Source organism: Dromiciops gliroides, chromosome 5, assembly GCF_019393635.1.
Source record: "Dromiciops gliroides isolate mDroGli1 chromosome 5, mDroGli1.pri, whole genome shotgun sequence".
Lineage (NCBI taxonomy): Eukaryota > Metazoa > Chordata > Mammalia > Microbiotheria > Microbiotheriidae > Dromiciops > Dromiciops gliroides.
Genome location: NC_057865.1, coordinates 106,662,549 through 106,684,386, shown reverse-complemented (window position 1 = coordinate 106,684,386; position 21,838 = coordinate 106,662,549). Strand labels below are relative to the sequence as shown.

The 21,838-nt window shown below is 39.1% G+C and overlaps 1 protein-coding gene across 3 annotated transcripts in view; it reads right to left on the bottom strand.

The window, feature by feature from the left end:
• Window positions 1-1,875: 1,875 nt before the first annotated feature.
• Window positions 1,876-21,838, bottom strand: part of LOC122729581 (protein mono-ADP-ribosyltransferase PARP12-like) — a 78,659-nt gene continuing 58,696 nt past the window's right edge. For 2 of the 3 annotated variants that reach the window (XM_043968537.1, XM_043968538.1), the window contains 4 exons: window positions 15,265-15,355; window positions 11,479-11,609; window positions 9,133-9,284; window positions 1,876-6,935 (listed from right to left, as the gene is read on the bottom strand). In XM_043968537.1, the coding sequence (XP_043824472.1) occupies window positions 6,652-6,935; window positions 9,133-9,284; window positions 11,479-11,609; window positions 15,265-15,355 (658 nt within the window). In that variant the 3' untranslated portion in view covers window positions 1,876-6,651. The remainder of the gene's footprint in view (window positions 6,936-9,132; window positions 9,285-11,478; window positions 11,610-15,264; window positions 15,356-21,838) is intronic. The other variant, XR_006353337.1, reaches the window with a different exon arrangement.

Genomic DNA, 21,838 nt, shown 5'->3' with positions numbered 1-21,838 from the left:
CATTAGAAATAGATATGGTTTTTATCAATAGAAATGACACTAAAAATGATGGATTATAATCTGCTTTGCACCTGAAACCCAAGGGTCACTGGGCCCTTCCATCTGACTTGCACCTGAAACATTCTGTTGTTTCCTCCAATTAGAATGGAAGCTTCTTGAGAGCAGGAATTTTTATCTCTGAAGCTTACACAGTACTTTGCACAAAGTAAGCACTTAGTAAATGTGTTTTAACTCATCCGTTTGCATCATTTATGTTAACTATTGATACATCATGTTGCATAACAAATTTATTTTTCAAAATGACTTTAAGACATAGTTTAAGTACAAATAAAGATTAAAAAGATGTTAAAAGGGGGACAGGTAGGAGGTGCAATGGATAAAGCACTGGCCCTGGAGATACGCGCCCTGCAAAAAAAAAAAAATACTAAAACTCTAAAATTATGTTAAAAAGATCAGGATGATATCCCTGGAGAACAAACAGTACTACAATTCTGCTTAGTCTTCTCTTCTCATGACTGATAGTATAATTCAATAAAGTCTTTAACTTTGCCTAGAATTATTTCTTAGAAATGAAAGAACTGTAATTTATTTTTTTCACATCAGAATGCCAAACTCAGAAAACATACATTCATGTGGCAACCATGCCAATCAGGGCAGAATGGCTTACTTCAAAACAATTAGCCACATGCATATAAGGCAAAATAAAAGTAAAATGTCCTAACTACTAATTCATTGTTACAGACATGCCTGTGAATAATATTGACAACCATCAACAAACTACCACAAAGTTCTACTGAAGTATCTTATTCTAGTGTGAAAGTAACCCTGGGTTTGCAAAGACTATACTGGAGGAGAAAATCAAAGCAGATTCAAATATAGTCATGAACTCAGTCTGCTATCCAAGAACCAACAACTAAGCCCAGGGAGGCTCATCACCAGTAGGTTGGCAACTAGGTAATGACATTCTTTGGCTACAAAATTATGTCCCCATGAAACAAAGGAAAATTTTAAAAGGCACTTGGTTCTACATAGCCCCTCCCCTTTGGCTGCCCCAATACAGAAGCAGAAAGTGGCTAAGAAACACAGTTTTTAGACTTTTTAAAGATTAATATGACTATTGGCATTCTGAATGTAAAATTTTTGCCCAATGACAACTGTTATATTACTACAAGAACTAAATTACATCAATATTGACCTTCTCTCTATAAATCCAGAAAACATGAAAGTTACAGATGAATGGATGTCTCATAGGAAAACAAAGGAGCTGATCAAGTTGGCTTCACCACATGGACAAAAGTAACAGGAGACATAATTTTATGGAACACTTGCCTTTCCGTGCTCATGAGTAGCCAAAAGACCACCATGAAGACAAATGCAGCTTATCTACAATTTATATACTATTATCTTTTGAAGAGGATAGATCTTGAAAAGATCCTCCCAACAAAGTCAATATATGCTTTGATACTCAATGGTTTCAATGTGAATGAAATGTTGGAGAAAGTATATTGGAAGGTATATTCAAAGATACAAATTGAAGAAAGCAAAAGTAGGAGAACTTTGATGACAATAGTAATCAAAGAGTTCTGCCTGCAGTTTCGTAGCAGAGGTGGTGAACCAAAGGTATAGAACAAGGCATACATTAGTTGATTCATTGTTTGACTATACTTATTTATTTCAAGAGGGTAGTACTAGGGGATGGGACTATGCCCCAGGGAAGTGATATTGATTTTTTAAAAGCATAAATAAAGTATTTTAAAAGTTTTTAAAATGGTTCATTAAAGAAACAAAAGAGGGGCAGTTAGGTGGCACAGTGGATAGAGCACCAGCCCTGGATTCAGGCTGAGATCAAATCCGGCCTCAGACACTTAACACTTACTAGCTGTGTGACCCTGGGGTAAGTCACTTAACCCCAATTGCCTCACCAAAAAAAAAAAAAAGAAAGGAAAGAAAGAAAGGAAGGAAGGAAGGAAGAAAAAGGAAGAAAGAAAAGAGACCAAAAGCTTATAGATTCAGAAGTTTCAGGTCTATTTATCATGAAAACTTTCTTACTGAATTTCTTCCAACAATGAAGAGATGTAGGCAGCACAGTACAGGAGAGAGATGGATTTAGAGATAGAGGACAGGGATTCAGATCCTAGCTCTGCCCTTTATCACCTGTGTGACCCTGGATAAGTCACTTAACCTCTCTAGGCCTCAGTTTCCTCATCTGTATAATGAGGAATTTGGATTGTACAGCTTCCAAGATCCCTTCCAGACCATAGGCTATGATTCTAGGATCCTGTGAATCTCTCATATATTTGTAAGGATCATAAAAGATTCCTTCATTAATGTAACCACAGTGCTAACTCTGTTCATCACTGACCTTCAGATTATTAATATCAAGTAAGGCATCAAACATGAAAACATATGCTTGGGGGGCAGCCAGGTGTCTCAGTGGATAAAGCATTGGCCATGGATACAGGAGGACCCAAGTTCAAGTCTGGCTTCAGACACTTGACACTTACTAGCTGTGTGACCCTGAGCAAGTCACTTAACCCCATTTGCCTCACCAAAAAAAAGAAAAACATATGCTTGAAGAAGGTTTTCACTACAGTCATGGAAGATAGCCTACAAAGTCCAAGTAAACTATGGTCGGTGAGGTCCTCCAGATGTTTCTGTGGCAAATTATGTTCCTGCAATTCTGGTAAATGCATCAAGTCCCAAAATATCACCTGACCATTTCCTCAAAGAGATTCATGGCTATTTTAAAACAGATGGGGGGCAGCTAGATGGCACAGTGGATAGAGCACTGGCCCTGGATTCAGGAGGATCTGAGTTCAAACCTGGCCTCAGACCCTTGACACTTACTAGCTGTGTCACCCTGGGCAAGTCACTTAACCCCAATTGCCTCACCAAAAAAACCAACAATAACAATAAAAAAACAGATGGGCCTAACAATCCATTCAGGAAAAAACAAATGGATTTTAAAAATGCCTATTTTCTAGATTATAAAATACAGATGGAAATAGTCCATGGAGATAATACATCGCCTATGTTTATCCAGGATAGGGACTACACATGGTCAATGATTAAGCATAGCATTGATAGGAGGAAAAATGAAGGCTGGACAATTTCCCAATGTTTCCAATGATCCCAAGCTACTTGTAACACAAAAGACTATCTTTTTAATATTGAAGTGGTTTTTTCCCCCTTTGATGCTGTACAGTTACAAATCTGGAAACTGCCATTTCTGAGTAATAAAGATTAAAAGAGCAAAGGAGACATAGATGGTGGGCATAAATAGGATGTACTATGTTCAGTAAAATGACCTGTGTACAGTAAGTGATGTGGGGATATCGTCCTAGTCTTAAATGTAGTATAGAATAGGAAGTATCATATAGTGAAATTTAGGGATGCCAAGTGGACAGACAGAGACAAGGCTTTAGCACACTGAAAATCCAGCACAGAGAATCTTTGGGAAAACATGGGTAAAAATCAAACAAAATGAAAAGCTATAGATGGTTCAACCCATCTATACTAATGGAAGGAGTAACCACACAATATTGAATCATGGGTACTTTAGGTATATCAATAAAACATTTTTTAGAAAATAAAGAATATTGTTAAATTGATCTTTCATTGGCTAAAGACCAGACTGTGGATAATGTCCATAGAATAATCTGAAAAGTGTGGTAGGAGCTAGGTTTGGGTGAAAGAATGAAGTTTAGGAAGTTTTTTCCTAGTTTTCCTTTCTCAGGTAAGTAGTATATTCCTAAAAATAACTCTACAGATAGGCAGGATACTGCTAAATACTATTATCTATCTCAACAAGTGAACAACTGATTCTTGGAGCATGACTTCTAAAGTGTTTTTCCAAAAGCGTAGCCCACCATCCATTTTCCAGTAGTCATGATATATTAAACTGAGCCTTCCAACACAGAGTAGCTGAAGGAATAAATTAGTGTCCTACTATAAGTAATATACAAATCATTGTATTAAACAGGCACTGAATTCCAACACAACAGCTCTCAGTGTCTTGACTCTGGCTCTTTCCCAGAGTTCCCGCTTTAATCCCAAGTTTAGGCATGGAATAAATACATATGCTGGCTGCAGTGCAAGTAAGGTTAGCCAGGTAGAGAAGTAAGCAAGAAAGACTTATTTACTAAAAAACTGAGGCCACTTGCCAATAGCTCCCTCTTCTCCCCTGTTCCTCATCTCACATCACCCAAGGTCCCTTCTGCCACTATTTCCCCTTTCACCCCTGTCTCATATTAAGAGGCAGCCCTTCTTGCCAAGGCAAATCTTTCTTCATGCACAAGTGATTTTATTCCGGTTCATCTTTTCCCAGATTACCCTCTCTATCAATCAATCATGCCCACACTCTCACTTGTCTTTTATCTCCCTCTGTCTACCGGATGCTTCCCTACTACCTACAAACATGCTCATACTCAAAAACCCTTCATTTGATTCATCCATCCCCACTAACTCTCATGCCACATTTCTCCTACCTTTTGCTGCTAAACATTTTGAGAAGGGTGTCTACAATAAGTGCCTCTACTTCCTTTCCTCTCACTCTCTTCTGAACTCTCTGCAGTCTGGCTTCTGACTTCATCATTCAAACAAAACTGATCTCTCCACATTTATTGATGATGTCTTTCTTAACTGCCAGATCTCAGGGCTTTTTCTCAATCCTCATTCTTCCTGACCTCTTCTTTGACACTCCTGATCACCTTCTTTTCTCCTTGACACTTTCTTCTTTCTAGTTTTTGGGGATTTTTTAGTGACACTATTCTATCTTAGTTCTCCTTCTACCTATCTGACTTCCCCTTCTCAGGAACTTTTGTTGGATCTTTATCCAGCGAATCCTGCTAATCCTGGATGTCCCACAGGGCTGTCTCGAGCCTTCTTCTTTTCTCCCTCTGTATAATTTCACTTGGGAATTTTATCAGCTCCCAAGAAGTCAATAATCATTTCTATGCTGATGATTCTCAAATCTACTTATTCAATCCTAACCTCTCTGCTAACCTCCAGTCTTGAATCTCCAATTGTCTATTAGACATCTCAGACTGGATGTCCTATAGACATCTTAAATTTAATATGTCCAAAATGCAACTCGTCTTTAAAAAAAAAAAAAACCCTCCCCCCTCCTAAAGTTCCCTATTATCAAATATACCACAACCCTCCTAGTTACCTAGGCTCATAACCTAGATGTCATTGTTGACTCCTTACTCTCTCCCCTCCCCCCTCCCCCCAATCTGTTGCCAAGGCCTGTTAATTTTACCTTTGTTACAACATCTCTTGAAAATACCCCTTTTTGGAGCAGCTAGGTGGCACAGTGAATAGACCACTGGCCCTGGAGTCAGGAGGACCTGAGTTCAAATCCAGACTCAGACACTTGACACTTAACTAGCTGTGTGACCCTGGGTAAGTCACTTAACCCCCATTGTCTTGCAAAAAAGATAAAAAAAAAAAAAAGAAAATACCCCTTTTTTTTCTCTGACACTACTACCATCCTGCACTCATCACCTTACTTCTGGACTATTACATCAAATCCATTCTCCATTTAGCTGCCAACATGATTTTCCTAAAACAGCAAGCCAACCATGTCACCCCCATTGGGATGACTATAATCTTCAGTGGCTCCCTATCCCTTCTAGGATTAAATATAAAATCTTCAGTTTGGCACATCCTTCATAACTTAGCCCCCTCCCAGTTCAGTCTCTTCAGTTCAGTGACACTAGCTAGTTTGGTGTTACCCAAACAAAATGCCCCACTTCTCAGCTCTAGGCATTTTCTCTAGCTGTCTCCCATACCTAGAATATTCTCCTTCCTCATCTGTCTCCTGGCTTCCCTTAAGTCCCAGCTAAAATCATACCTTCTGCAAGAAGCCTTTTCTGATTCCCTTTAATTCTAGTGCCTTTCTTCAATTGATTATTTCCAATTTATCACCCATAGAGCTTATTTGTACAGTTGTTTGCATGTTGTTTCCCCCATTAGACTGTGCACTTGAGAGGAGGGATTGTCTTCTACTTATCTTTGTATCCCTATCTAGCACGTAGCACACAGTCTGGCACATAGTAGATGTTTAATAAATGTTTACTGACTGATTCATCAGGTTGTCTATCCTCCCCCCATCCCTGCCTCTCCTGCTCTGCAGAACAACGGAGAGTAACTAAAAGAAGTTCCTTGTCCCAGTACACTAGCACACACACACCTACATACACACACACATCTACAGACACACACAGACACGACTCATTTTAAGAAAATCTTCCACGTAAAAACCCCAACTTTGAAAACAGATAAATTAGGTAGTGACTTTTTGTACTTCAGAGTTTTGCTGTTGGTCTTTTCTTTGCATCGTGATTCAGCGCCACAGACCTTTAAATAGTGAGCTCCTCAGGTGCATTTAAAACAGCATTCTACTTCTGGAAATTATGTTACATATGATTTTTCACCAACATATCTGCTACAAAAGATTACAACTCAACTCTGAGTAACTGCTTTCCCAGGTGATCACTTACTGCTTTCCTTAAAAACAGGAAGGTAAAAAAGCTACTTTGATACTACTCTCTCTCTCTCTCACTCTCTCACACACACACACACACACACACACACACACACACACACACACACGCTTATTCAATCAAGGAAATAATGAATTCTTTCGCCTTAACTAATGGTGCACTGCTTACTCTTCTCGGTGTACTCTATGACATATTCTGGGTAAATCTGATGCTTTTCAAAGATCACAAATATGGTGGGATCCAATCTGTTATTGACACAGCTGTCATAAAAGGTGTTCTGGGTACCCTGTCGCATTGGTGGCCGAACATATTTTGAATCTCCTTGAGTGAAAACTCCAACCAGAACCCGAGCCAGGAACATTATTCTGACATTGGTCTCAGACTCAGAGTAATTGTGGGAATAACTTGCGTCTCTTGCAAAGTAACTTCCTAGGAGCAAGCAGAGAAAAACAAAAATGGGTATTAGAAGTGTTGTTTCCTATAGCAAAAGGAAAACCTCTGCCCTTCCTACATTGAATTTGCTACAACTTAGCTAGAGATACTTTGCACATAGTTATATTCAGATTTAGATGTATATTCCTATGGCAGCTCAACATTTCAAAATGTTTAATATGGAAATGAATCCTCTGATCCACTGACCTAAAAGAAAACACATATTAGTTGCAAAGGGGAGCCCTCTCTGGATTCATGCAGTTAGTAGGAGAAAATTCATCAGAATAGAGTAGCTTTGAGAACCAGTGTTATACTTTGATATATAATGGATTTGGAGGAAGATGTGTATTCAAATCCCACCTTTGACATTCGCTTAATCGCTCAAAGCATCAAAGAATTCTCTAATGCTTATCTATTGATTTATACACCAAAGATAGTGTAGATGTACCAAAATAATGGACAGTTGGGCCAGCACCTCACTGGTCCTGGTCTCTCTCAATAAAGTCTTGGAGGATATTCAGTGGCACAGTGGATAGTGTGATGGCCCTGTAGTCTGGAAGACTTGAGTTCAAACCTGACCTCTGATACTTACTAGCTGTGTAACCCTAGGCAAGTTCACCTAACCCTGTTTGCCTCAGTTTCTTCATCTATAAAATGAGCTGAAGAAGGAAATGGCCAATCACTTCAGTATCTTTGCCAAGAAAATTCCAAATTGGGCCATGAAGTGTCAGATACAACTGAAAAATGACCAAACAAGACTACACACTAATGGAATCGAATCTCCTTCCTATATTTATATAAACCAGTAAACTACAATACTTGGTTAAAAAAAAGATTTTTTAAAAAGATTCTGTATTTTCCACCTTTCCTCCTCCTTGGAATCCTTCCTTCTATACATTTTTTTAGTGTTCCTCTTCATTTTATTATTTTTCTCTTCATTTTTTTCACTCTTTTTTTTTTCCTGCTCTCTACTACACCCTCAGATAGTCTTCGCTGTCCTCTCCAAACTATCCAGTCTTCAGGATACTATTCTCTAGTGCAATCCAAACCCCATAGAAATGAGGCAGTCAGGCAGAGGGAGCGGACAAAAGCATGGAAACCAGCACCTGCTCTTCCTCACTCAATAAGCCCCTTCTTTCCCACTAGGACCCAATGCTGTGTCTGTCTTTCTATATCTATGGGTCATGTGTCTCTGAGAGACACCAATGAAGCACTGTGTGTACATTGTCAATGAGTCTTAGTTTCAAAATTGGTGTGAAAGCCACTCTGAGCCCCTCTCTCTTTGACTTGGAGCTTGACCCCAAGTGATCTGAAGGTTTTTGACACCTGGAAATAAAAACGAGTGGATCTGAGAAACAGAAATGGAGATAAAACATTCTTCAGGCAGTCAAATATAAATTTGGGGTAGTAATAGTGATGCTACACCTTTACAGAATTATTAAGAATACTGGGGGTGGGGCAGCTAGGTGGCACAGTGGATAGAGCACCGGCCCTGGAGTCAGGAGTACCTGAGTTCAAATCCGGCCTCAGACACTTAATACTTACTAGCTGTGTGACCTTGGGCAAGTAACTTAACCCCAATTGCCTCACTAAAAAAAAAAAAAAAAAGAATACTGGGGGTCAGCCAGGTGGCGTGGTAGATAAAGCACTGGCCCTATATTCAGGAGAACCTGAGTTCAAATCCGGCCGCAGACAAGTGACACTTACTAGCTGTGTGACCCTGTGCAAGTCACTTAACCCTCATTGCCCTACTGCCCCCCAAAAAGAATACTGATTCTACTTCTCTTGAAAGCTAATTAAAGGGGCAGCTAGGTGGCACAATGGATAGAGCACCATCCCTGGAGTCAGGAGGACCTGAGTTCAAATCCAGCCACAGACAAGTGACACTTACTAGCTGTGTGACCCTGGGCAATTCACTTAACCCCAATTGCCTCACCAAAAAAAAAAGAAGAAGAAAGCTAATTAAAGTAAAACCAGGATAAAACAATAAAAAAAGAAATGACTCAGGAAATTATCTTGGCATTAAACAGAATGTTGAAAAAAAAAGATGTCACCAGTACTGAGCTGCCAAGGATGCAAAAAAATGTCAATGCACAAACCAACATATACTTAGCTCCCACATCACTTCCTCCCTATACAAACACATACAAATCCAAAATACACACACTGAAGGCAGAGACACTGACACACAAACCTTTGCCATAAACTGTTGCATGGGCCCCACAGATCCTCCAATCAAAGTTATGACTGCAGATGTCATTCAAATGGATGTATTTTGTTCCATGAAATAGCTGTCGTTCATCTATATCCTTCCCTCCATTCACCTTTTTCATCTGGTCCTTCTGCCTAAGGAAAAATATGTGAGATTTTAGTCACTGAAAATTCTCTTTCCTCTTACGAAAACTGAGGCCTTAGCACACTTAAAATGACACATTCACTTAATGGCTTGGCCAAATTTCAAAATACAAATCTCCTGCATGATGCATTCTTGGCTAGATAGACTTTTTTTTAAATTCAGTAAGGAAATAGTAAGCTATCACCATCATCATCACCACCACCACAATAACGTTTTCTTTCTGGCAAATATCTCAGGATTGTACTGGCAGCTAAGTGTACAGTGAATAGAACCCAAGGACTGGAGCCAAGAAGACCTAAATTCAAATCCAGCCGCAGACACTCACTAACTCTGTGACCTTGGGCAAGTCGCTGAACCTTTGTTTGCCTCAGTTTCCTCAACTGTAAAATGGGGACAATAATAGCCTATCCTTCCCAGGGTAGTGAGATTGTGAGAATGAAGTGAGATATTTGTCAATTACTAAGCAGAGTACATGGCACATACCAAGTGCCATTCTTTTTTCTCATCCTTCAACTCCTTCTTCCTCCTCTTCTTCCTCTCCTTCTTCATCATCATTATTGGAGGCATCATCATGACCCTAACAATGGTCCATGATAATTGTATAGTATTCAGTTAACAAGAAGGTTTCATATCAGGTAGTTGGGTTTTTTTGGTGAGGCAATTGGGGTTAAGAGACTTGCCTAGGGTCACACAGCTAGTAAGCATTAAGTGTCTGAAGCCAGATTTGAACTCAGGTCCTTCTGACTCCAGGGCCGGTGCTCTATCCACTGTGCTACCTAGCTGCCCCAAGAAGGTTTAATATCTAAGATATTCTTTGATCAGTAAGATCTAAAACCCTAAACAGTATAGCAAAGTGTAAATAGAATACAAAAGGAAAAAAGTATAGTTGAGAATTCATGGTTTATTGAACAAACAAGCTATTCAGAAAATGTTCCTTTAACTCTTCACTCAGGTAAAGGGATTTATTAAGTAACTGGCTATTCAGAGTAGAGGGGTTATCAGTGTTTTAATAAAATCTTTCCACTATTAGATCTAACTGGCACCGATTCATCATCCCTACGGCTAGGTGTCTGGCAGCAGGCCATCTCCATTTCCCATGGTAAAAGGGGTTGTGAGCAAAGTGTCCTGAGTGGAGAACAAAGAAAAATAATAGAGAGTGGGGACTATATAAAATATGGCACAATTGTATCTCCTGACAGAGAGAACAAAGGGCTAAATTACAATATATATAAGCCCCTTGATGCCAGGAATTGCTTTCTTTTTGTATTTTTATCCCCAACATGTAGCATGCTTTGCACATAACTTAATTTAATTTTTTTTTTGTGAGGCAATTGGGGTTAAGTGACTTGCCTAGGGTCACACAGCTAGTAATTGTTAAGTGTCTGAGGCCAGATTTTAACTCAGGTCCTCCTGACGCCAGGGCCAGTGCTCTATCCTCTGTGCCACCTAGCTGCCCCCCCCAATTAATTTTAATTAAAGTGTTTATTGAATGTTTCTTGAATTGGATTGGCAATCCTTACAACTGGTTGATCTAGTTTGAGAGTAGGTGTATGTACTGTCAATAACCCAAATGAACACAAATAGGCATGTCTCTGGTTCAGTTGTTCTTGGTCAGTGATAAAGAGCACTGTGGTTGAAGTAGCTTCCACAGATCCTGTCCATAGCTTAGCACAAATAACCCCAGAGAATTTCTCTAATAGTCATACAAAACTCTATGGGATTACTGAGTCAGATGTTCTACTTCCGTTTTGAAAGTGAGGAAAGTGAGGACCACAGCAGGTTAATAATTTGACAGAAGTGTCAGAGTCAGGATGAAAACAAAGGTCTTCCCACTGTACAAAGGTCTTTGTAGCTCAAAGTTCTTTCCACTGTATTAAGAGGCTTAGGGGCAGCTAGGTGGCACAGTGGATAGAGCACTGGCCCTGGCGTCAGGAGTACCTGAGTTCAAATCTGGCCTCAGACACTTAACACTTACTGTGTGTGTGACCCTGGGCAAGTCACTTAAAACCCCAATTGCCTCACTTAAAAAAAAAAAGAGGCTTATATAATACCTCTAACAAGAGAGTAATAAATACCCCATGAATATTTTTATCACTTGCATTCTTGACTACTAAATTCTACTAAGTTTACCTGAGTCAAAGTGACCCAAAGAAAATCACAGAATGATAGGAAATGGGAACGAACCATTGGAAGACTTGCCAAAGGGCCAAATTCTGAATCCTTAGGATACGCTGAATGACGAAACCTGTCATTGTCTTTTCAAATTGACTCTTAACATCATTGAATTCTTTAGAAGTTTCATTGAGTGTCACAAGCTATGAGGAAAATGCACAGGCATACAGAGGTTTCATTAAAATTGTACATTTGTACAATATATAACATTTTCAAATGATATAACATTGTCCTTAGAGAATCCTCAAGAATGAACTAAAAAAACAAGTTGAAATAATTATCAAGTTTAGCAAAGTCAGAGGATGTAAATAAACCCTCATAAATCATCAGCATTTCTATATACTTTCAACAAAGCCTAACAGCAAGAGATAGAAAGAGAAATTCCATTTAAAATAGATGCAGACAATATAAAACACTTGCAAGTCTACCTGCCAAGACAAACCCAGGAATTATATGAAAACAATTACAAAACACTTTTCATGCAAATAAAGTCAGATCTAAACAACTGGAGAAATATTAATCACTCATGGGTAAGCTGAGCCAATAAAATAAAAATGACAATTCTAACTAAATTAATTTACTTTTTCAGTGCCATACCAATCAAACTACCAAAAATTACTTTGTAGAGCTAGAAAAAAATTCATCTGGAAGAACAAAAGACCAAACAAGAGATAGAGAGTATTATGAGATGTAAAATGAATAATTTTGATTAAATTTAAAATGTTTTGCACAAACAAAATCAATGCAACAAAGATTACAAAGAAAGCCAACAGCTAGGGGAAATTTTTTATACTGTATTTCTCATAAAGGCTTCATTTTTCAAATATAGAGAGAACCAAGTCAAATTTATAAAGAATTCAAGTCATTCCCCAATTGATAAATGGTCAAAGGATATGAACAGGTAGTTTTCAGATGAAGAATTCAATGCTATCTATAGTCATATGGAAAATGCTCTAAAAACTACTGATTAGAGAAACGCAAATTAAAACAACTGTGAGGTGCCACACCTCATAAATTTCAAATTGGCTAATATGACAGAAAAGAAAAATATAAGTATTAAATGGGATGTAGAAAAATTGAATACTGTTGGTGGAACTGTGAACTGATGTAACCATTCTGGAGAGCATTTTGGAACTATGCCCCAAAAGCTATAAAACTGTGCCTACCCTTTGGTCCAGCAATACCACTACTAGGTCTGTTTCCCAAAGAGATAAAAAACAAACAAAAAATAGAAAAGGACCTACATGTAAAAAAATATTTATAGCAGCTCTTTTTGTGGTGGCAAAGAATTGGAAATCGAGGGGATTCCCATCAATTGTAGAATGGCTGAACAATCTATGGAATATGAATGTAATGGAATACTATTCTGCTGTAAGAAATGAGCAGGATGCTTTTAGGAAAACTTGGAAAAACTTTCATGAACTGACGCAAAGTGAAGTGAGCAGAACCAGGAAAACATTGTACATGGTAACAGCAACATTGTATGATGATCAATTCTGAATGACTTTGCTATTCTCAACAATACAAGGATCCAAGTCAACTCCCAATGACTCATACTGAAAAATACTATCCACCTCCAGAGAAAGAGCTGATAGAATCTGAATACATTTTTTTTGCTTTATTTTTTTTCATGATGGAGATTTGTTGTTTTTTGGTCTGTATTTTCTTTTACAATATGTGTGGTAGTTGAATTTCCATAGACTGCTGCTCAACTCAGTCATAGAACCCACTGGGAGGTTCTGCAAAATTCATAGACTGAATTGTTGGTTTCCCCTTAGTTTGGGTCTGCTACTCTCTTTTTAGTCCATTGCAAGCTAAAGATTAGAAACCCCCTCTGTTCCTGGGCTCAGAACCACAGAGCTATAGTACTGGCACTTGTTCCTTGGTCCTTAGCCAGGCAAAACTGCTCCCTCATGACAGCAACCACTCCTCTCTACACGAAGAACTAGATACTATTCAACCAAGCTGTCCAGTGGCACCCTTGCCTTCTCCCAGTGCTAGTACAGAGTCCCTTGGGAACTCTTTTGGCTCAGGTGTTCAATCTCTTTACTAACCTAGGAGGCTTGGCTGCTCGTGCCAATGGTGCCACTACCATAATCCACTGCTTCTCTGTCTGCCTGTTGTGGTGCTGCTGCTCCTGAGATGTGATCCCAGCCAGCCCCAACCCCAGTATCCACAGACCTCTCTCTCTTTCCATCTCTCTAAGATTCCCTGCACAAGAAAAATGACTCACTGTGATTTTTCCTTGACTTCCTTGATCAGAATTATGTCATTGTAGGGAAGGATGTGAGGGGGCTAAAGGAAAACTGCTAACTCTCACTCTGCCATCCTGACTCAACCTCCCTAAAAATATGTATATCAGCTCTTTTGTGGTTGTAAAGAACTCAAATGCAATGGGGAGTATCCATCATTGAAGAATGACCAAACAAATTGTGGCAGATGAATATAATGGAATATTATTGTGCTATAAAAAATGAAGAAGGGGCAGCTAGGTGGCACAGTGGATAAAGAAATGGCCCTGTATTCAGGAGGACCTGAGTTCAAAGCCAGCCTCAGACACTTGACACTTACTAGCTCTGTGACCCTGGGCAAGTCACTTAACCCTCATTGCCTTGCAAAAAAAAAGAAAAAAAGAAAAAAAAAGAAAAAATATGAACAGGGGCAGCTAGGTGGCACAGTGGATAGAGCACTGGCTCTGGAGTCAGGAGGACCTGAGTTCAAATCCAGCCTCAGACACTTAACACTTACTAGCTGTGTGACCCTGGGCAAGTCACTTAACCCCCATTGCTCCACCATTAAAAAAAAGACAAATGACAAATATCTTTTAAAGACTTAAGAATTCTGATCAATGCCTTGATAGACCATAATTCCAGAGAACTCATGTTGAAATAAGCTACCCACTTGCAGACACAGAGGCAAAGCACTTAGGGTGATTAAGATCTGAGAGACAAACAGACATGGACATGGTCAAGTTGTGGGCTTTATTTTTTCTGAATAATTGTTTCAAGGGTTTTGATTTCCTTGGTTTTCTCTTTTCTTTTTTGGAGGGAGCAGAGAGAAGGAATGGAAGAAAAAGAAAATCAGTTTTTGATAATTTTCTAAAATTACTTAAATTTTTTTTAAAAAGAAATCCACTGATGTGTTCTTAAGCCATACCATAGTTTAGCCAAAAGTCAAAATAGCGGTAAATTATGAAACAGTAAATTCTGAATTAAAGAGGTTTTGCTGGGTTTTTAAAAAAATGCATCAGTAACAGAGTGAAACAAACAGAACCAAAAGAACAAGGTACCCATGGATGATAATGATGTAAAGTTCCCTGAAAGGAATTACAAACTTTGAGTAACTGAAAAGCCAATAAACAGAAAATGAAATATATGTACTTCCTCACTGAGAGGGTTGGGGGAATACTAAAGCAGAATGTTAATGTATAATTATGAGTTGTAGTCACCATATTAGTCACTGTAAATGGATGTTTGCTTAATTGCTATTGCTCTTTTGTCACACGGGAGGGGTTCAGTCTAGAGACAGGAGGTTTTATTTTTTGCTTTCTAGAAATGTTTGTGATTCCAAAACAAAAGGCATCAAGAGGACAAATTTTTAAAAATATATTAGTGACAATAACAGCTATTTAATAGTTTGCATATTTAGAGATCTTTTTATAAATGAGGGAGTAATTGGCTTTAGGCCAGGCCTTTATGGATAAGTGTTTATACATTACTCTCAAATATCAGAAAAATTTTTTTCATGATGAAAAGGAACAGGAAAGGAAAATATATCAAAGAGTAGGAAAGTGAATACCTTATAGCCAACATCTGGCACAGCTGATTTGTCCCAGGAGGTAGGAATTGCAAAAGTAAAAGCACTCTGCCGGCTCCCCTCTCCTTGGTTACTGAAAAAAGAAAAGAAGAAATTGATTTTATTTCAGTTTATGATGTTCATTCTACCAGTGGAGAATATCAAGTACTACTGTAAGAACATTTCTCAGAAACTTCTAAGAATCACTATCCCTTCATATTTACAATTGAATATATTGATGATTGCTGTGAGCAAGCACCAGCTAAAGGAATTTGATGAGAAGATCATTTTCTCTGCTACCAAAGAAGAGTTAGAACTCCCAGAGGATAAAGAAGAAAAAGAAAAAAAAATCTCCATTTTTGCTGGCAAGGCAAAATTTGAGAACCCGGTCAAGCTAGTAAAAGAAATTCTGGATAAGAAGATTGAGAAGTTAGCAATCTCCAATTGGTTTGTGTCTTTGCCATGTTGGACTGAATGCAAATACATCAAGAGACAACTCCCAATGGCTTAGAAGCTGACCTGGAGTTCAATGATGACCTTACTACTGTGGAAACTCTCCTGCAAAAGGCTGAGGTTAGCAAGCACAACAAGGCTGCAAATGACTTGATGGTGCTAACTGTTTAAGAAAGGCCTTCTCAGGGGGCAGCTGGGTGGCACAGTGGATAAAGCACTGGCCCTGGATTCAGGAGGACCTGAGTTCAAATCCGGCCTCAGACACTTGATACTTACTAGCTGTGTGACCCTGGGCAAGTCACTTAACCCCCATTGCCCTGCAAAAGAAAAAAGAAAGGCCTTCTCTTCTTTGACTTCTCCCTTGGGGATCGCCAGACACCTTCAAACTGAGTTTGTGGCATGATTAAGCCAGGCTGTGGTACTGATGAAAATTAGGTGTCAGCAGGAGAGCACAATGCTATTATTCCTAATGTTAATAGCCTAACTTGAAGGAGATGAAGATGCATCTTGAGGGTATGGAGCAGATAGAGTAGATCCTTACCTCCTATAAGTTCCCTGTACCTCCCAAAGAAGCAGTAGTGGCTGTGTCTCACCTAAGTCCATCTGTCATTGTCTAGTATTTTTTTTTTCTATTTTCCTGTGTATATGGTGAGGCTGCAGGTTCCTCTAATCCCCCTCACCTGACCTGGGAAGTAGAATATCATGTACTGTGGGCTGTTTATCTCTCTCTCTCTCTTAAAGTAAGTGGCAGGTAGGCGAGAGCATTGGCCCTGGAGTCAGGAGGACCTGAGTTCAAATCTGGCCTCAGACATTTGATATTTACTAGCTGTATGCCTCTGGGCAAGTCACTTAACCCTGATTGCTTCCAAAAGTAAATTAAAAGGGGGCAGAGCTAGGTGGCGCAGTGGATAAAGCACCGGCCCTGGATTCAGGAGTACCTGAGTTCAAATCCAGCCTCAGACACTTGATACTTACTAGCTGTGTGACCCTGGGCAAGTCACTTAACCCCCATTGCCCCGCAAAAAAACAAACAAAAACCAAAAGTAAATTAAAGTAGGCAGGATAAGAATGCAGTTTTTATACTACTGAGAAAAACCAACACAGTTAATAATGATAATGATAACAACTTGCAATAAAATGATAACATAGCACCTACTATGCGCCAAGTCATTCTTTTGCAAGAATCAAAAGAAAGCTCAACTTGAATTGTGGGTGTGGAACAACTACATTATAGAACATTTTTAAAGAAAAGAAATTTTGTTACTTTTAAGTTCAGCAAATCCTGATTTTTTTTTTTTGTATCATGGGTCAGAACTTTTTTTTTAATGTTAAAAAAATTATCTAAAAAGAAATTCAAGAATTTAGAAAAAACTCAAGGACGCTTAAATTTCCATTGCATAACAAATATACTAAATGGGGCCCAGGGGAGGGGAGGGTATATTTTTATTGCACCTATGTAGCAAATCTAAATCAAGAGCAAATAGGATTTTGTTTTATTTCAGATACTCTGCTTAGGTCATTTGAATATAAACCTCTAGCTTTCAGGTGTCAGAATTAGATCACTTTACAGTTGAACTGGAAGAATGTATATACTCAGCATAAACGTCAAAGGATTCTTGTCCCATCATGTCAGGGGACAAGTTTGATGTCTGCCTAGGTGTCAAACAAATTGAAAAACAGAATTACAGAAAGGATATTAGGCCTAGAAAGAGATCAACCTGTAATTTTTTTTTTAATTTATTTTTGCAGGGCAATGGGGGTTAAGTGACTTGCCCAGGGTCACACAGCTAGTAAGTGTCAAGTGTCCGAGGCCAGATTTGAACTCAGGCCCTTCTGAATCCAGGGCCGGTGCTCTATCCACTGCGCCACCTAGCTGCCCCTCAACCTGTAATTTTAAAGATCATCTTGTCTGTCTTTTCTGAAACTGTATAACACAGACCCTGGGAATTTACTGTAGCGGTTTTAAAAAATGACCAACACATAAAGAAAACTGTCAGCTCCATGGGTACAATGTGCATTGAGTTAATGCAGAGAACTAACTAGGTATTGAGGCAGCTAGGTAAAACAGATGCAGAGTCAGAAACGCTTGAGTTCAAATCCTGCTTCAGACACTTATTAGTAAGGTAAAGACAATCAATTAAATAATTGTCTATGGGTCTTAGGATACATGTAAAATGTAACGATTGGAATGACGCCACCTGCTGGATACTTACTGTAGAAGAGTTCTGCCCATGAAGGGAAGGTCTTTGAGGGCAAGACCAGGAGTCAGGAAGTGACGCGGACTAGTGGGAGGAGGAAGGAAGAGACTGGCGCTCAGTCTCACTCTTTTTCCTGAGGACGCTGGCGGAGAAGGGAGCTAGAAATGTGCTCTCCCTTTAATAGATAGGAACCTAGGCCTTTCTCTCTCTCTTTACCAAATTCTTATTCTCCTTAATAAATGCTTAAAGTTTAACTCTTGCTAAAGCTTATAATTTATTGGCGACCACTCATTAGATATTTTAGACAGTTTAGCTAGAATTTTAGCCTTAACAAAAATAACCAACATTTATTCATATTCTTAGAGGAATTAGGGGATTGAGGGAGAGTATAATTATGTCTTTGTACTAAAACCCATTGTGAATGATTGGATACATTGAGAAAGTTTGAAAAGACAGGTAAGCAAAATGTTAATAATTAAAATTCTAAAAATAAAATAAACACCTCTGAGTCTAATTCAAGTCTCAAAATGCATATATATATATATATATGTGTGTGTGTGTGTGTGTGTGTGTGTGTACAGGTATTTGAGACTTGAATATATTCACGTGTGTATACATACACACATATACACATGCATATATATACATCTAGACATAAAGACATACATATATACATACATATACACATATACAATACATATGCATGCATATGTATGCATGTGCATGCATACATATATACATGGAGAGAAAGAAAAAGAGATAAATGCCTGAATTTGTTGTACTTTATCCTGACCCTTAGTTACTAAATTCTTAAACTATGGCTGTCATTTCAGTAAAATTATAAACACTTTTTTTTTTTTTGCTGGGCAATGAGGGTTAAGTGACTTGCCCAGGGTCACACAGCTAGTAAGTGTCAACTGTATGAGGCCGGATTTGAACTCAGGTCCTCCTGAATCCAGGGCCGGTGCTTTATCCACTGCGCCACCTAGCTGCCCCCTATAAATACATTTTATATATAAAACCACCACATATTTTTAAACAAAGCAATCAAACTTTTAACACAAAAATATAACCAACTCAAAGAAATCATGCTTCTTCCATTCCCAAATAATAGATTTTGTTAAATAATTGGGAAAATGAAAATGGTTCTACTGTACGCTATAGCGTAGACCACCCCACTGCCTAGGAACTGGGATCATCTAGGTACTATCTATACTTTGTCCACTATAAAATTCATTCCACCTATCTGGTTATGTTTCCTCATCTAGGAAAAAAAAAAGGGGGGGGGGGAATTGAACTAGATACTCTCTGAGGTCTCTTTCAGTTCTAATATTTCTTGATTCTAAGAAAGAGATGGTGATTCGAAGTCCTCAGAGATAGTACTGATAAAATAACTAAATGGAGATAAGTATGAAAGATGTTGCCATGATTTTTCTTAAAGCATTCTGACTCTTCAAACTGTGATATTAACCAAAAGATATTAGTACACAAATTTATGCTAAAGAACCAAAGGGAGGGGACAAAGAGTGACTGTTACAATGATGTATTATATCATAATAATGACTATATTATATACTAATGACTGTTGTATAGACATAAATCTGTGCATCATGACCTGACTCAGAGTAATCAGCATGCTTGGCCACCATAACGAAGACATACTCCAGGAATTCCTTCCCCAGCCCTAATGAGAGTCACCTCAGTGTTTTCAAAGAGCATCTCCTAGTAGTTGGATCAAAAACAATCATTTCTCTTTTCCCAGAATGTGCTTTCATAGAAATGGACAGATCTATTTTCACCTACCAGTGATGCTGTAGTGATTTATAAGTCACAAAACATCAGAGCTGAAAGGGACCCTAGAGATAGTTAATCATTGTGAAGGACATGTCAGAAGGTGACATAATCCCAAGTTAAATGGCATGGCCTTGGGATCATAAATTTGGAGCTGGAAGGGGCCTTGAGTCCAACCTCATTTGATAACTGAGGAAACAGTGGGCCTAAGGAATTTTAAGAGCCTGTCCAAGGTCAGACGATGATTTCATGGCAGAATTAGGTCTAGAATATAGGATCCCTGGCTCCCAACAGTTCAGTACTCTTTCTAATACACCAGCCTGAAAACCTTCATTGTTCACACAATCAAATGAGATTGTGGGACCCTATACCACCCTAGGAAAAAAGATGACAGATATATGGCATTATTATTATATGAATAAGGATGCAAAACAATCCATTCGCCAATCCCATTCCAGAAACTGAAAAGACTTTTTAATTTATCATCTATTAAGAAGATGGCAGAGGAAAGACATTAAACCCACAGGGCTCCTGATACAATCACCCCAAAAATAGCAATAAAAGAACCCTTGGGGCAGAAAACCACACAGAAATATGAGCTGAATGTTTCCTCCAGCTATAGATAGATTTCGGGGGGGCTGTGCTGGGCCACGAATAAAGCCTAACCCTGCAATTGGACCAACACACCAGACACCTGACAGAGGAATTCGCCCCGGTGTCTCTGAATCAGCTGCAGCACCAGCGTCTTCTGGAACCAAGCACGTAGTCGAGCTGAACGGCTGGCCTGGCCAGGGGAGGAGGGGAATAAGTGCAGGGGTACCAATGGACTGGGGGAAAGGATTTGACTGTCCCACCCCAGTGGGCAACCAGGAAGAAATCCTGAGCGGCTGAAGGCCCAGGTGGGGGAGTGGAGCAGGCAGGCTCATCAGAAGCTAAGAACCACACCACAGAAAGCTTTGCTGGTTGGTTGCTTAGTAAGTAGGCCTGAGGTTATCTCCAGACCTGAGAACAGGCCAGGTGAGATTAAAATCTGACCCCCCTCAACCCAAAACGCCTGGGACCCTCTGAAGCTGGGAACAGGAGCAGAGCAGAGAAGCAGCCCCACCTCCCATCCCCACCCCAGCCCCACCCCCCAGTGGAGAGTTTAAAATCAAATGAACGGGAGGCCAGGAACACTGAGAAGAAGCCCAACCATCCCCTGGGGCCATGTCCTGGAAGCAGTGCCACACTTTAAGAAGGAGTTAAAAGCCAATAAAAAGTAAGCCAGGATTAGTAGGCAGAGAAAGCAGAAGACCATCAAAAACTTCTTTGGGGGTAAGGTAGACCACAATACAACCTTAGAAGAAGATAATAACAGGGTCAAAGCTCCAACATCCAAAGTTTCCAAGAAAAATATGAACTGGTCTCAGGCCATGGAAGCTCTCAAAAGGGACTTTGAAGAGAAAGTAGGAGAAATAGAAAGAAGATGTAGAGAAAAAGAGGAAAGAATGGAAAGGGAAATGAGAGCAATGCAGGAGAGTCATGAGAAAAAAGTCAACAGTTTGAAAAGCCAAATGGAAAAGGAGATTAAAAAATTGTCTGATGAAAATAACTGCCTAAGAATTAGGATTGAACAAATGGAAGCTAGTGACCTTATGAGAAACCAAGACACAGTAAAGCAAATCCAACTGAATGAAAAAATAGAGGGCAATGTGAAATATCTCCTTGGAAAAACAGCTGACCTGGAAAATAAATCTAGGAGAGATAATTTTAAAATCATTGGACTACCTGAAAACCATGACCAAAACAGGAGCTTAGACACCATCCTCCAAGAGATTGTAAGGGAAAATTGCCCTGATATTCTAGAAGCAGAAGCTAAAATAGAAATTGAAAGAATCCACCAATCACCTCCTGAAAGAGATCCCAAAAGGAAAACCTCCAGGAATATTATAGACAAATTCCAGAACTCCCAGGTAAAGGAGAAAATACTGCAAGCAGCTAGAACAAAGGAATTCAAATACTGTGGAGCTCCAATAAGGATAAAGCAAGATCTAGCAGCTTCTACATTAAAGGACCAAAGGGCATGGAATATGATATTCCAGAGGGCAAAGGAACTAGGACTACAGGCAAAAATGGGATTTCAATGAGAAAGAGGT